Below are 15,238 nucleotides of genomic sequence, written 5' to 3'. Positions count from 1 at the left end.
TATGTAAACATAAAACAATACATGCCATAACTTTTATATATTCATTGTTTATATTTGTATTTGTATTTATATTTGTTGTTTATATGACTTTGTGAAATAAGGAGTGTCTTTAAAAGATAACGACTTTCTATTTAAAAATTTTATTTTATGAAATAATATGACTCGGTTATGTGAATAAGAGTATAATTATTAAATTTGATTTCGTTATTAGAGCATAAAAGGCATGTCGTTATATATGAAAAATCTATATATAAGTTGTTGTTAACATTAATTCTGGAATATTATATATTTATAAAATGTATATATTATTTAGTTAATGTTGTATATGTTACATCCAAAATTTTGTGTTGTATAAAATTGTATTATATAAGAATTTCCATGTTCATATATTTTTTCATTATAAGAAAATAATTAACATATAGATAAATGTTTTATCGTACGTAAACTTAATTAAGTAAGCGTTAAAAAGATATACTGACGTAGAAGTCTTATCTCATATGTGATTTAGAATTGATCACCTCACGTAAAGTATAGTGTAGTATGCGTATCCTGTTATGCTGAGAATACTGTTTTGAAGATTATTGAGGACATAACCTAACGGACACGATTTAGAGTGCAATTACGTATAAATCTATATTTTATTGGAAAAGAAGCAAGATGAATGCGATTTTATAAATTATTTTATAAACGGATAATCAAGGAAAATTGCTGAAGAATTGTATAACTTCTTTCTATTCCGATAACAACATAACCAAATGACAGCCCTCAAGCACGTATGTAATATTTACACATATAACTCGATAAATTATTTGGAAAATAATCGTTAATATTTTTTTATTTATAGGCAGATTATTTTAGCAAATATATAACTATAATTGTAGACTGATTTTTGCTTGTTACATATCTTGATTGGAACTGCATTTATCTGTATATTTAAAAAAATGACAAGAAAAAACTACAAGAAAGTAAACAAAAATTTTAGTTAATTGTAATGAAGGAACGTGATTCATGTGATATATTTTTAGTATGTATCATGACAAAGCTTTGTATTTGTAAAAAAATTTAATGTTTACACATCTGTAAACATATGTTATAAATATTGTTATTTTAGAAAAGAATTACTTTTAGTTACATTGGATACAGCAGTTAATAGTACACAGGTCACTTGATTGTGTAAATATTACTTAGAAAATACATGTGATAGAATATCTTTAAAAGTATCATTATAAACGTGTGGGAATGGGTAATTGCCTCTGTAAAGATACACCAGAAGAACTTGAAACATATAATAGACAAAATCATGCGGAGACTGAAAATACCATATTACCAGAATCAAGTGTTGGCACAGTTGCATCTGGTGATATGAGCACTACAACTTTTAAATTTCCAACTTCAGCTAACATTGATAAATTGGTACTTGAAACTCTTGGAGTAATTGGTTTCCTTGTTGATAAGTAAGTGTTACATACTATAAAGTAAGTTACCTTATGTAATTATACTCTAATGAGTATTATAGCTTATATGTAAGTATAAGGCTGTTATTAGATTTATTAATTAATAATTAATTTATTTTTATGCATATTCAGTGAACAAGAGCCACCACCTGCAATGTCAAAATTACATGCTATTGCTGATAAAGAAGATGGGTGGATACAAGTTGTAAGTTCAATGGTTAACGTTATTCCTATGCATAATCCATTAGGTCCTTCAGTTATCACACTTCTATTGGATGATTGTCCATTACCATCAAAGGTATAATTTTACTTTTATATGTTACTTGTTGATGTATAATGTGCTATATGTGATGTATAACCTGTGCTATAGGTCTTCTAACTTTTTAGGAATTGGTTCTACGGTTGTCACACATGTTTCAATTATCTCAAAAATTTGGAAATGTACAGACTAGTGCAACTCAACAACGTAACATCTGCGTGGTATTGGGTTGTATAGCAGAAAAGTTAGCTGGCCCAAGTAGCATTGCTATATTATCTGATGAAACTTTGGATTATCTTATTTCAAACATTGTAAGTATAATTAATTATATGCATATAATTTGTTTGAAAAATTTCATTCATGATTTGTATGTTATTTTAGAAAGAAGATATTGATCCTTATGTAGTGTTATATGCATTAATAGCCTTGGAAAAATTTGCCCAAACTAGTGAGTATTAATTCCAGTAATTTGTACAAATAGCGATATTTTTATTAACTTACATTTAATAAATCGTAATGTTTTTACTTCACTAGGTGAGAATAAAATAACTATAAAGAAACGTTTAATGGCAGAAAAGCCAAATCCATTGCTAGAATTGGAAAAATGGGCAACAGAAACTCATTATATACGTCGTCAAGTAGGTTTTTGTGCGCGATGGTGTTTGGACAATTTACGTAAGTATTAAAGTGTGTAATATAAAATATTAAAGCATACGTGATACACATGAATAGCAATGGAATTTTCATTATTCTATTTTTTATATATTTTTATATATTTCCATATATTTTCATTATTCTAGTTGTTATGGAAGGTAGAAAGTATTCTCACGATTCAGTGGATACAACTGGTATCAACGTAATGTTAAACACAAAGGATGTAAGCGAGTACCTGAAAATATCGCCTAACGGTTTGGAAGTAAGTTTTGGAAATATAATATATTGGGTAATATTTACATATCGTAAGGCTTCCTGTTATTCTTTTTATTGTATTTTTAGGCTCGGTGTGATGCATATTCATTTGAAAGTGTGAGATGTACATTTCAAGTAGACTCAGGAATCTGGTACTATGAAACACTTGTTATAACTACAGGTGTAATGCAAATTGGATGGGCTACAAAAGATAGCACGTTTTTAAATCACGCAAGTTTTTACATCCTTATCGTAACATGGACGATTACGATGTATAGATTATTTTTGCATATTTTATTTTATTTTATTTTATTTTATTATTGTAGGAAGGCTATGGTATAGGTGATGACGAATATTCTGTGTCTTACGATGGTTGTCGCCGATTAATTTGGTATAACGCAGACTGTGAAAGATACCCTGATAGACCTTGTTGGAAAGCTGGTGACATTTTAGGTTGTTTATTGGACTTGAACAAATTAGAAATAATATTTTCTATAAATGGTGTGCGACTAAGACCGTCTGTTCAAGTTTTCAAAACAGTACGGTATGTATTCTCTCTCTCTCATCTGAATAAAACATTCTTATTAATGATCATTCTAAATATTTTAGGTCAGGATTTTTTGCAGCAGCCAGTTTTATGTCGTTCCAACAATGTCTTTTTAATTTTGGGAATGTGCCCTTTAAATATCCTCCTACTGATCGCGAATATCAGAAATTTAACGACCACGCTACTTTGAAGCCTGAAGATAAGGTTGTGCTTCCTAGACACATATATCTAGATCAATTGAGGAAACTTAGTGTTAGAGAGGATTCATGTACATTGTGTTTTGACCAAAGAGCTTCAGTAAGATTGCTACCTTGCAATCACAGGTGTCCTATATAATTCTTTCACGTATCTTAATCCTTTTTTCATGATATTAACATGAAACGTAAAAACGAATACTATTTCAGAGGATTCTGCCAAACGTGTTCGAATCAACTGATAGAGTGTCCAATGTGCAGAGCTACAATTGAAGAAGTAGTGACCGATAACACATGACACCACACGAGCGTACCGGCATTTTTTAATACTCTTCCACTATCTTTCTCATATTGTATGATTCTCAGGAACTGCCGCGAGGTAACCACAACTGCATGTCATGTGTATCATATATTAAATATAGTTATAATGTTTTATACATTTCTTTTCTTACAATACAGTATTTTAAATCAAGAGAAGGACTACAAATCAATCACAGAAAGAAAAATTGTATTTAAATATATCGCTCCTCTAAGATATGTCATTCTGAATGTTACATTCATATATGTAGATATAACATACAAATTATCATATTACAAATTCAAGTTACAGAAGAATATCATTTTATATCTACCGGCTGTGCAAATTACTTTCCCTAGGTTTTACCTAAGAACATCTTACGTCTAATTAGATGTTTACAGTAAAATAGCGAGATAAAAATTTAAATATTTTTTTTACTCTATACACATTAGAAAAAGAGATGAAATTTGCAATTTACATCTGAATTGCTACCAATGTTGTACATTTCCAATTTAATGTTTGTGACTGGTTCACAAATATGTAGACACTATTTTGTCTATGAACATAAAGTTCTCTTGTGTTATATTATGAAAGTCTGCATCATCTATTACTTGTCAAAACTGACAAGCAAGTAACTGAATTTGCGCTGTAATGTAAGATTGATTTTAAAAAAATGTAAAATATTATCTTGTAGCATATATGGAAAGAACATATTATATATATTGCATAAGCTTATATTATATTCTTGTGAAGATATAAAATGTTATCATATGTATAACTTTGCAAAAGTTTTCTATAAGTTCTGCCGATTTTTATTTATCATCTTCCCTATTGTTTAAGATAATTCACTGTCATTTGTATATTAAATATATATAAGTGACGTGTCTCTTTTATATATTTTTTATTTATTAACTGCAATCATTGCTTTGCAATAATTATTCATATAATAATCAATATAATTGTGCAATTTTCGGTTAATATCATAAAAGAAATTAAAAATTTTGGAAATAAAAGTTTACATATCACGCTGTATATACACATGTCTTTACATATATGAATATCCTACTTAAAATTTGTAGATTGTAATAAATATCAAGTTAATTACTTGGCAATATCGCCGAACGCCGAAGATTTGCCATCGATTTGATTCTTCATTCAACACTTCGAAGTAACTACTTTTAAATAAGATGTTATAGCAATTTTTCAAATTGAAAGAACCGTTGAAATCAGAATTAAAATTGGCAATATCGATATGTCCACGAAGAATGTCAAGAAACGATCTCTCGATTTGGAATAGTTAAGCGCGTGGCCACGGGGACGCGTTGCAGTTTGTTACAAGATGGCGGGTGAGTGAGTGCCTGTGGATCGAACGAAGCTGCCCAAAAATACGAGGGATTTTCAGCTAACCCGTGGTGTTTGTGGGTTTCAGATATATCCTACATCCAGAAAGAGAACCTGGACGATTCTGACGAAGGTGAGTACTGACACGGAAATACATTTTTGATGATCGTAAATGTTCGCGGAAAGGGTCGAGTATTCGGCACGGTGGCCCCACCATCGAAGCATGCCAGTGTCTGGCGTGCATGGCGGTGGCGTGGTCGTAAATCCATGCCCGTCTAAGTACATTTTATCTTGCATAATTTTCGGGTTGACCGGGCTTGAAAACTTCATTACCACGCATAACAACACGATTCAGACACCTTTGAACGGGTGTCACGTTTCAGTTACGACTGTAACCCGTATGTCACGCCGTGATTCTCACATGCGCGACCAAGTCATGAGAGTGCCTCGATGGCGTTTTATCGGTTAGGGGGCGCCACGAAACGTGCCGCGCTGTGTTTACCTCGACCGCAGGCTGAAAAAAGAAGAAAACAGAAAAAGGGCACGCGGTCGCTTTGCGTCCTCATGTATTGTTCCTATTCATTTTCGCTCCTTTCACGATCCGCTCGAAACATCATACATTTTTCACCGTTTCTCCAATTTTTATATATTGCGATCGTTACTCTCAACTGACGACATGCTACGACAGTTAATGAGTACACACATTGTCCTACCAATTCCTAACAGGGTTTATTTTGATTGTACTTTATGAATAGATATAAGAATGCCCGAAATGATGCGATTCTTTACATCGTTAATGTCTGTAATAAAAAAATATGTTTATTTAGGTACATCGATATGGGTTAAAAATAAATTAAAATTTTTTATAACGTCACAGTTTTGTAGTTTTATGCCTATGATATCGATACGTGTAATTTCTTTCGTATTCATCTAACGGTTTTTTTGAAAACCGATTAAATTGAATGGAATAAAAGTATCCTGGAGGGTTCAAGTAAACAGAGTTAATGCGCGGTTATTCGCCTATCGGGGTTACTGATCTTTCGACTTCCATGTATTTACTAGTGCCATCTGTCGCATACAAAACCGAACCACATTATTAACTTTCAATAGAACTTTTCGTGTGGGATTTTCAAACTTCTAATTGTAAGCACATGATCGAAATATATAATCGAAATTTATAGCGTTTTGCAGGCTCGATCAATAATCGATTTATCGACGATACACGTCGTGCGTGGATTTTAGATACGTTACGAAGCGTACGATGCGTAAATCCTTATCGGAGTCTGCTGGACCCTCTGGGCCGATAATGTCGGCGCTCTACGTATACATATAGGGCATCCACCTTTCTTTCTTTTTCCTCCTCGTTCCCATGCATACAACCATTCTCACCAACTGTTGCTGCTGACTAACTCGTAGTTGGTTCTAATCGACTTTATCAAACATTCCAGAGGTCGTTTATCAGCTTGGCTCGCTTATATTTCCAAGCGCGACTAGATAGAAAAATATTTAAGGCTGTGCCCTTCGATCCTCGAGGCAACGACCCGATCCGAGATCGCATCGATCATGAGACTGTCACACGAATTCCTATCAATGAACTATTCTATCAATTTGAACGATTCATGAAATTTGTTCGGTTTTTTCTCCTCGATCTCGCGGTGTTAGTCACGAACCTAATTAAATAATTCGTCTTATTTCATTCATATAATGATTCATATTCGGGGATCATTTAACGATTCATCTAGGATCCTGAGAAATCGTTATAGTAAGTGTTTATCGATTTAACCTCGCACAAGTTTTTTTACGTGAGTAATCCTTTGCGATTCATGACTCGTGTATCCTATTTGGTGACGTGCAACATTAGCACGTGACACACCGCTTCCTGATTCATACTTCCGACTTGAGCGTTCGTTCGATCATCAACTTAGCGCACGTAGAATTTTTGTATGACTTTCGCGTGTCGCCCACCTCGTTTTAGTCAATTTTGTCCGATTCACGTTTCCTCGAAAACTGTTTTCCCTGAATGACGTCGGATTAACTTTGACCATCGACGAAGGAAAGAATAGACATGACATCTTATGGGATTCCGCATCTCATGCTCTGAAATACCGACCTCGAAAAAAATCAGTATTTCTTACGCCCTCTACAATTTACTACGGCGAACATAGTAATTATGTTCAACTCAAACGTCGAAGACGATAAAATCAATAGTTAGGAAAAGATTTTCATTTGTTACATTCTTAAAGGGAGATCTGTCCCGCAATTGATAACAGCTGGCTGTGGTAGGTTACCTGTATCAGACAAATTTCTACCTTGTTTCTATATAGTATCTTCTGGTTTAAATGTATTAATATTGAACATACGCTCTGATCTCACAGAGATTGTAACTCAGAGTAACGTTTAGAACTTTATCTTATATATTGATCATATCAATATTTTCTCCTTTCTATGGATGGTTTTTTTTTTTAACTAAACATATTTAACAGTAGCACGAAACGCAGTAAAATGTAACGATCATTTCAAGTTGTTATTATTCGATTCATTTATTTTCATCATTTTCATTTTATTATTCATCTGCGGTTCAATAAAAAAAAGGTGTTCGAATAGACTATTAATTATAATGGAATTCGTCGAAATCATATTTACATCCAATGATCTATATCATAGAATTATATACGTATCCGTAATTTCATAGGAAAATTTAGTTTTAATTGTTACCACTACTAGCGTTCTTCTTTTATTCTATATTGAATCGATAATGTCGCATGTTGCACGAAAAGGGTAAGGGAGTCACCTAACCCCCCAAATCGTAGGACATGAAAAAGCATAGCATGTCAGGTCTATCTTGTCTTTCGTCGGTGCCTTGACTTATTTCCGAGCGTCGATAACAATGGTTCCCGGCGTTCGACGTGCATCGTTCCGACACGATCGAACGAAACACGTTCGCCGAATTTTTCAAAGTCTGACATATGGCGATGACTACGTACGGGAACCACGACGAGCGATAGTAATCAGTCGCGATTATGCAAATGATTCGGTGACTGGCTGTGACAGCTAGCGAGTCGGACGTTTCTCGGGTATCAATGAATCCCTCTTTTCATTCCTGCTATGATACATCATCGCGTTTACGAGTTGCTTCGAGATTATTTACTAACTACGAAACACCTTTGAATTTTAGTACATAAGTAACGTGTAACGGTCGAATTGATGGAAAGTGTACTTTGCGATCTCATTGAAATTTTTTTTTTCACTTTTAACCGGTATCTTTAGATCATAAGTGACTGCATAAATAATTTATGTCTGAATCGAGTTAGGTTAATTAATTTCGGAGTATTCGATTTTCATTTTCTTCTATTCTGCATTATGGTACGTTACATACGGTACTTATATGTAGATACTATTGACCTCTATCACGTAAAACATAAAACAGGAATTAAATAAAGTAGACTGAAATTAATTGACTTAACCTAAACTCGTATAGGTAACTTACCATCCGATACTAATCGAGGATTAAACTCGTAGAAATGAATGCAACGTTTCCAAACGATTTACAGCTTGTCTAAAGCTTCTCGTAGAAGGTATATACAGGATGACCGATCATAACCATAGACGCAACGAGATCGATCGAACTCCAACAGGTACAAGAGTTCAGCGAATCCTTGCGAAACATTTGCCGCGAAGAAAGAGAGCAGTCTATTTAACTGGCGCGTACGTTGCTCCCCATTCTGTGTTTGCGTTTATCGGCAAAGTGATCTCTTTCTCTCTTTTCTTTTTCCTTTCTTTTTTCTTTTCTCCCTGTACCGGTACGACGTAGACATCGGACGAAGAGGATAGGAAACGGATAAAAAAAAAGAAGGAAGGGGAGAGCCATAGGACGAATATAGGTGGATATACAGAGAAACTTTAATTTCTTGGCATTGTGAAGAGTTCCTTGCCCTTTCAGCCTTTTCAGTTCGGTGGTCTGTTTTTGATAGGAGGCCACGTCGTCTAGACACACCGGGGGTTGCCCAGCTTTTATAATCGCAACGAAATGCACCCCTCCGTGCTCGACGCAAAAATACCGGTTTTTTTCTCCCTGATTCTGTCTCTTTCTCTCTTTCGCTCTATCTTTTCCCCGCTCTAACGTTGAATTTCTCTACCCCCTTAGCCTCGTCACCCCTTCGTTCCGTAGCGTCGTGCCACCGCGTTACATTAAAATGATTTATTCTCTTTATTAAATTCACATTCGAGGCTACGAGAGCACATTCTCGACTCGCGTGAATCGAATCTCGAGACCGGATGCAACCAACGATATGTGTCTCCTCCGGTGGCGGCGACCTGCCCGTGTGTCTCGACCGTGCACAGGATAGGCTTCCCTTTTTCTCGGTCGAGAGGGGTAGTCAAAGGTCACGGAGGGGCATAAATTTTTGTCCTTTTTATCCGAGAAGATACTGTATCTCGTTAGCGATCGTAACCGTATTTACTCTTGCACCATATCGGTTGCCTCGTTTAATCGTCGACGTTTACCCTCCGTTTATCTGCAGTTATGGATTGTTGGCAGATAATTCGTTGAAACGGATCGTATTTGACTTGCACGTTGTTTAAGGATACCTTCAGACACTTTACCGAACGATAAGGTTGCTTGATTAGGATAAATACACGTTTAGGATAAATACGGTAATATACACGTTTTTAAGGCCCCTTACCACTACGCGTAAACCGCTTACTTAAAACTACACGTGTAGCTTCCCTTCTCTATTATTATAATGTCTAACATAAAACGTTGAAACATCCCTCAAAGCGTATTGGTAGTTTGGTTAACTAGGAAATATCGAGCACGTCCAAACTACGTGATTCTAATTATTATCGATGAATTCTGTCCAACGAATATCGAAACACCCCGTATAATACATTGATCGAAATTACTAATATCATGAATTAGGAAGCGTCGAGTACATCCAAGTACCTAGGTGTAATTTACTATTATCGAAGAATTTTTTGACAGGACGATCTAATCTGAAAATGTTCGTGATCCGCCTATTCTAAGGCTGTGCAAATTCACCCCCTGTTCCGGCGGATGCGACGAGCAAGACGAGTGAAACCGAGCCGAGCGGTGGCGCCTCCTGTCGTCAGAACGGACGCTCGAATGGCGGCCCGATTATTACATGACATTCCTCGAATACCATCCAGACCTCCCTCGTCTCCGCCGGCAAGCAGTGGAGGCTCCTTCTTCTCCGTTGCCCGTTCCCCGCCACCTCCCTGAATTTCTTTCTCTCTGTCTTTTACATCCCCATACGTGGCTACACTAAGCCTTCCTGTCTCTTTCTCGCGTCTATCACGTTCTAGAGAACCGAGAGTAGACCTCCTAAGAGGCAAAAGGCTTCGGGCTCCAAAATAGGCCCGCGATACGAATGATAAAAGCACCCCCTTCTGCCTTCCTCCACAGGCCACTGCCTCCACCCACGCCATCTCTTCCCCTCGACAGCCCCTCAGCCCCTCTCACCGAGGCGTCTTCGTTTCCTTTACATCCTGCCGTCGCGGAGGAAGCACGATCGAGAATCAGCCGCGCCCTGTCGAGAGGGAAACACGCCCGGACCGCGATATTCCGGCTCGACGATTCCGTGAAAAAATGGCCGTAGGATCGTACAAGAGGCTATAGGAATCTTCGTGCCGCGACGATTCCTCAACGTATTTTCTTTCTCTCGTCCTAATTCATGCCTTTACACTTTCACGATATTTCTGAAAATATCATAGAATCTTTGTTACGTCGCGATCGATTCTGAGGGTAATATATCTTCGGACAAGCAGACGTTTAATCGTCAGTTTGATCGAGTTTAATTACTGCGAGTAGACTATCGTTCAAGGTTAGCTTCGTTCGACGAGCATGATTTTTCTTAGTCGTAATGACGTTTTCTTTTCGTAACGATTAAGGTGATGGTAAAAGACCAAATGCGTTAGTGCAAATAGACGGCAGCAGTGACGACGACGACGACGACGACGACGACGACGACGCCGGACGCGGTGGCGGTTGCGAGCTATACGATCGATTCGTGGCCGCCTTCTATTGTCGCTGGCTCTGTATGTAAGGGTTTGCAGTAACCCCCGGAGAAGGACGTTGGCTGACACCCCGTTTAGAGAAAGGGAAAAGACAGCGAGAGAGAGAAAGAGAGAGAGAAAGTAGTGGTAGTAGAGATAGTACGATTCCTCGTAAGCCACGAGCGAACCCATTCATAAAGACGGGGCCGTGACTAACGAGTAAGGAGAAACGAGCGCGAGCCTGCGTCTCTCTGTCTTCCCTTTCCCCCTCTTTCTTTCTTTACTTTCATCTTCGGCCTTTCTCTCTCTTTTTTCGTATCGATTTCCTTTGCTCCATCGGCTTCTTTTCTGCCGGGTGTTATTGCACCCGGTAACGAGTCGAATTTTTCCCTTCTTTCCTCTCCTCTTTTCCGTTTCCTGGTTACTCTCTCGCGTTACTCTTCCGCCCTCTCCTCTCGCCTCTCGCCGCTTACCCCCGCGATTTCACGCTGGTGGTTAATTAAAAACGCTTTGCCGCGACGAGATCCGCCGACGAATTTGATAAACGAGCCCACGCTTCCACGAATCGATCGCGAGACCGTGTACGGGGAAAAAAGAGGAGAACACGCGCAGAAAAAGTCACCCCTAGCTTGGATTTATCGATCGGAATGGATTACACGAGGTTGGGCACGCGCGCGCTCGAATTCGATTTCCCCCGGAAGCGATCGGTCGCGGCCCTTCGTTCCGTCGCGGTTTTTGCGGCACGTCACGGGAAACCGTTGTTGCGTTACGTTCGTCCGCAAGAAACCGTGTAAATTGTAGGCACGCAACGGGCGGTAGAAAAGAGGACTCTCGCGAAGTGATGACAACGAGAAACGTCGTCAGCCTTTCTGGTCTTTGTGCGGACGCTTCCGCGTTCCATCACGTGGACCGACCTCCGGGAAGGACGCGACATCATCGATAACGACCGCGATGGTGCTAGGTTCTTTTTCATCCGTCTCGTTCTCAGAGAAGAAGCTTCCCAACGTCGTTGTGATGGCATTGTTCCGAGCTATCGGTAACGACCGGAAGATTCTGCCTTAAAAGCGGAGTGAGTCTTCTCACCGGTGGCTGACTCGCGGTACATAGATGGCAAACGAGCGTGTTTTTCCTCGCGTCGCGATAGCCCTGATCGCTGGATCGCCTCCTTCTCCTACCTTGTATCGCCATGTTTTCTTGTATTTTGATGGCGAGAATGTCGCACGCTGTCGAGCCACTTAAGAGACTGTTTAAGGTTTTTTTTCGGTAATCCACGGTTCGAGAAAAAAGTTTTCAGAGGGCGGTTCCGTGGGATAGCCAGGAAGATAGTAGGAACGCGAAACGTCTTACCTGATCGGGCAATATCGAGATAACCCTTCGAGAGGGACTTTATTACGACGCTAGGGAAAGTTTTGATTGGGTTACAAAACTCGTTCGCTGAGGGATCGATGGATACCTCGGAAACGGAAAAGCTCGATGTAAACGCAACCCTCCTCTGGTCGCTACGTCCTCTTCCGTCTCTCCTCGTCCTCCGGCAACCCCGGCCTTGGCCCAACGTTCGATGGAAACCAACAGCCCTTCGCTCGCTTTCGGCCATTGCACGGGGGAACAGAAGAGGAAAGAAAAAAAAAAACAGAGGGCGAAAGAGGAAAAAACAATCTAGCTAATTTTTCTACCGCATACAAGGGCACTGGGACAACCACTGCGAGACTAAAGCGTCACCCCACCTTTCGTCCATTCAGTCGTCCTTCAAAGGGATCAAAGGTACACGTCCAACCTTTATCTCGCTGAAATCGTCGAGCCACGCGTATCTACGAAAGTACTTACTTTCGTAGCATCAGAATTTCCTTTCCGTATTGTTTCTAATTTCCTCGCTCTCTTTCGCCGTTACTTCTCCGTTTCTACCTGTAAACTAGCCAATTCGTTTCTTTAAAATCGTTTAAACTTCGCACGATAATTTCCAATTCTCCATCATTGAATTTTATTCTTTCCTTTGCCTTCTCTGTAGTCCGTCTTGTTGCACCCTTAGTATACTACTTACTTGCAGCCACACCTTGGTTGCATTTTACAGTTTCGTCTTCTTCGATGGAATATCTAGTTACCGATACGTGATCGCGTAATTATTACCGTATACGTGACTTTCGAGGATTGTCGGTGAACCTTGTGCTCACGTAGGCGACTCGTACATCCGATTTCGCTATCGAACGAGCGTGCTGAAGAAACAAAATCGGCTAGCCAGGTTAGCCGGTTAAGGGACAAACCGGAGAGCTCGGGTGGTAGCTGGAATCGCGACGATAACGCGTATTGATAACACCGAGTTTATTCAAAGAACGACTAGACGAGGTGTCCCATTAATCAAATCTAAATGGTGGAGAATGGTAACGTAAATGCAACGTGAATGTAACGTGAATGTAACGTAAAAGTACGGTCACAACCTTAAAGTATAGGAGCGTGTACAGCTGGTGCGTTATCAGGTACCTTTACATGGGCAGGCAGGGAAGAAGGGAATAGATAACGAAGAAGGATGTCGTAACACCTTCCTCCTTGTCACCCTCGGTTCCCTCACTGTTCTCTTCTCGTTCCTTCTTGAATACGAAAATAGGGACGCGACGACGCACACGAGCCGGCTTTTGTCTTCGTTTCCTTTTTCTCCCTTCGGAGCCGGTCGGCCGATTAGGCAGCGCGTGTAAATGTGGAAACTAGCTTCTCAATGGACGAGCCTGGCATTCTTCGCCTCTTTTTTAGGCACGTGTCGTTTGTGTGTCGCACATATATGCATTCCACACGTGGGTGCGTAAAGTGTAAATAAAATTCCAGACGCTGGCGTACCTAACGGCGACCAACGACGTAGTCGAGGAAAATTCGTGTCTCGCGTTACTCTGGTGACGTGCGCGGCAGCACATACACGCTACGACAACGGAATTATCGTCGCGTTAAAGTTTTAATGGTACGGGTCTCTATGCTGGTGTTGGTAGATCGTGCGAGAGAACGTTCCGGTATTTTGGAACGATGACGAACGTGGAAAACACGATCGGTCAAAGAGTCGCGAATAAAATACACCGGTGGCGAGCGTATTTCGTCACCGGGAAGTAATTACGTCACTGTCGGGCGCGTCGGGCTCTCGTGTGCCGCACAGGCAGAGAGAGAGAAAATCGATCGGCGCCGTACGAGTCGAACGTCATTTCACGTATTTTTAAAGCTTTTCCCCCCTGACGATTTAAGCGGCGGGTGGCAAGTGACGAAAGAGAGCCCGGACGATGGGATCGAGGTCAAAGCTCGAAGCGGCACGAGAAATTTCGTCCCTGGAATGTGCCGGTTCCCGCGCAATTGTTGCGACAATTTAACGCCGTTGTCTCCATCTCCTCCTTCGTTATCTCGCCAACAAGTTAATCTTTATAAATAGCTCGAGCCACGGTTATATTTAATCCTGACCCTCGTGGTCCGTGTTTCTGCGTTGATACCTCTCTTTCTCTATCTCCGCTTGTCTCCCGCGTCTTTAACGTTTTCTGGAAAATCCGAACGCGTTCGATAACTACGAGATTTTCTACGCTCGAGTGGGAATTTCTAAGACGAATGGAATCTCCGGTAAATCATCCAGCGGAAGGATAAGGTCGTGAATGACGCGAGATTGAACATTCATTAAGAAAGAGTAATTACGTGCAACGTCTTCGTTATACGAGGCAATAATTTATTAAAATTTCTCTGTGACCTTTCCACGATATCTGACCCGGTTCACCGAAATATCATCTACTCGCGGAACTAGCGCGCCTTTCTGAATAATAGAAGAGCTTCGCGCGAATATCCATCCATCCAATGTCCCAGCCGAAAGCCGTTTTTATCATCGTTACCGTTTCTCGCTTGCTCTCCTTACCGACATCGTTTCTCGTGGTCCTTCGGTTAACCTAAATTCAGACACGACTGCTAATCGATCGGCCTTACACGCCTCTCTCCCTCTTCTTTCGTTTTTTCTTTTATCATCCCTTTCTCGCGTTCCAGCAATACCGGCTTCTCTGTCGCTCTCTGTCGGCCAGAAAATTTCGCGCGATCGATCGATCCACCGTTCTAATTTCGATTCGGGGCTGTGGGCCTCGAGCGCAACCCCGCAGGCCTTCCAAATCATCGTTACCTGTATGAATTTTATTTCACGAGGACGATCGTGTTTCCACGGTGTCGGTATCGGTCGAACCGAAGTCGATTCTCGGTTCACGAAACGTTTTCTGACGAGCG

General features: G+C 39.9%; 2 protein-coding genes across 3 annotated transcripts in view; both read left to right on the top strand.

The window, feature by feature from the left end:
- The first annotated feature begins 437 nt into the window (after nt 1-437).
- Nucleotides 438-3,978, top strand: LOC117204504 (RING finger and SPRY domain-containing protein 1-like). Of its 2 annotated transcripts, XR_004487101.1 has the most exons (13): nt 438-773; nt 845-1,024; nt 1,129-1,454; nt 1,587-1,752; nt 1,842-2,024; nt 2,095-2,161; nt 2,248-2,388; nt 2,514-2,629; nt 2,710-2,853; nt 2,949-3,166; nt 3,232-3,492; nt 3,574-3,742; nt 3,823-3,978. XR_004487101.1 is itself a non-coding variant. In XM_033441970.1 (12 exons), the coding sequence occupies exons 3-12, from the start codon at nt 1,240-1,242 to the stop codon at nt 3,659-3,661; spliced, it is 1,599 nt and encodes a 532-aa protein (XP_033297861.1). In that variant the 5' UTR covers nt 438-773; nt 845-1,024; nt 1,129-1,239; the 3' UTR covers nt 3,662-3,957. The 2 variants fall into 2 exon arrangements, 1 of the variants encoding a protein (XP_033297861.1); XM_033441970.1 differs by having other exon boundaries at nt 3,574-3,957.
- Nucleotides 3,979-4,974: 996 nt separating this feature from the next.
- LOC117204500 (serine/threonine-protein phosphatase 4 regulatory subunit 1-like) overlaps nt 4,975-15,238 on the top strand; it is a 147,213-nt gene continuing 136,949 nt past the window's right edge. The window contains exon 1 of the mRNA XM_033441957.1: nt 4,975-5,135. The gene's annotated coding sequence lies outside the window, so the exon portion shown is untranslated. The remainder of the gene's footprint in view (nt 5,136-15,238) is intronic.

Source organism: Bombus bifarius, unplaced genomic scaffold, assembly GCF_011952205.1.
Source record: "Bombus bifarius isolate JDL3187 unplaced genomic scaffold, Bbif_JDL3187 scf7180000007978, whole genome shotgun sequence".
In the NCBI taxonomy this organism is placed as follows: Eukaryota; Metazoa; Arthropoda; class Insecta; order Hymenoptera; family Apidae; genus Bombus; species Bombus bifarius.
Note: the sequence above shows the minus strand (reverse complement) of the source record. Positions and strands in the feature narration are given on the sequence as shown.

Bases quoted from the DNA above. Each gene is read 5' to 3' on its own strand.
- LOC117204504 (XM_033441970.1), top strand. From the start codon at position 1,240: ATGGGTAATTGCCTCTGTAAAGATACACCAGAAGAACTTGAAACATAT. The intron at 2,025-2,094 runs GTAAGTATAATT...ATGTTATTTTAG, and splicing joins ATTATCTTATTTCAAACATT to AAAGAAGATATTGATCCTTA. The intron at 3,493-3,573 runs GTGTCCTATATA...ATACTATTTCAG, and splicing joins TTGCTACCTTGCAATCACAG to AGGATTCTGCCAAACGTGTT.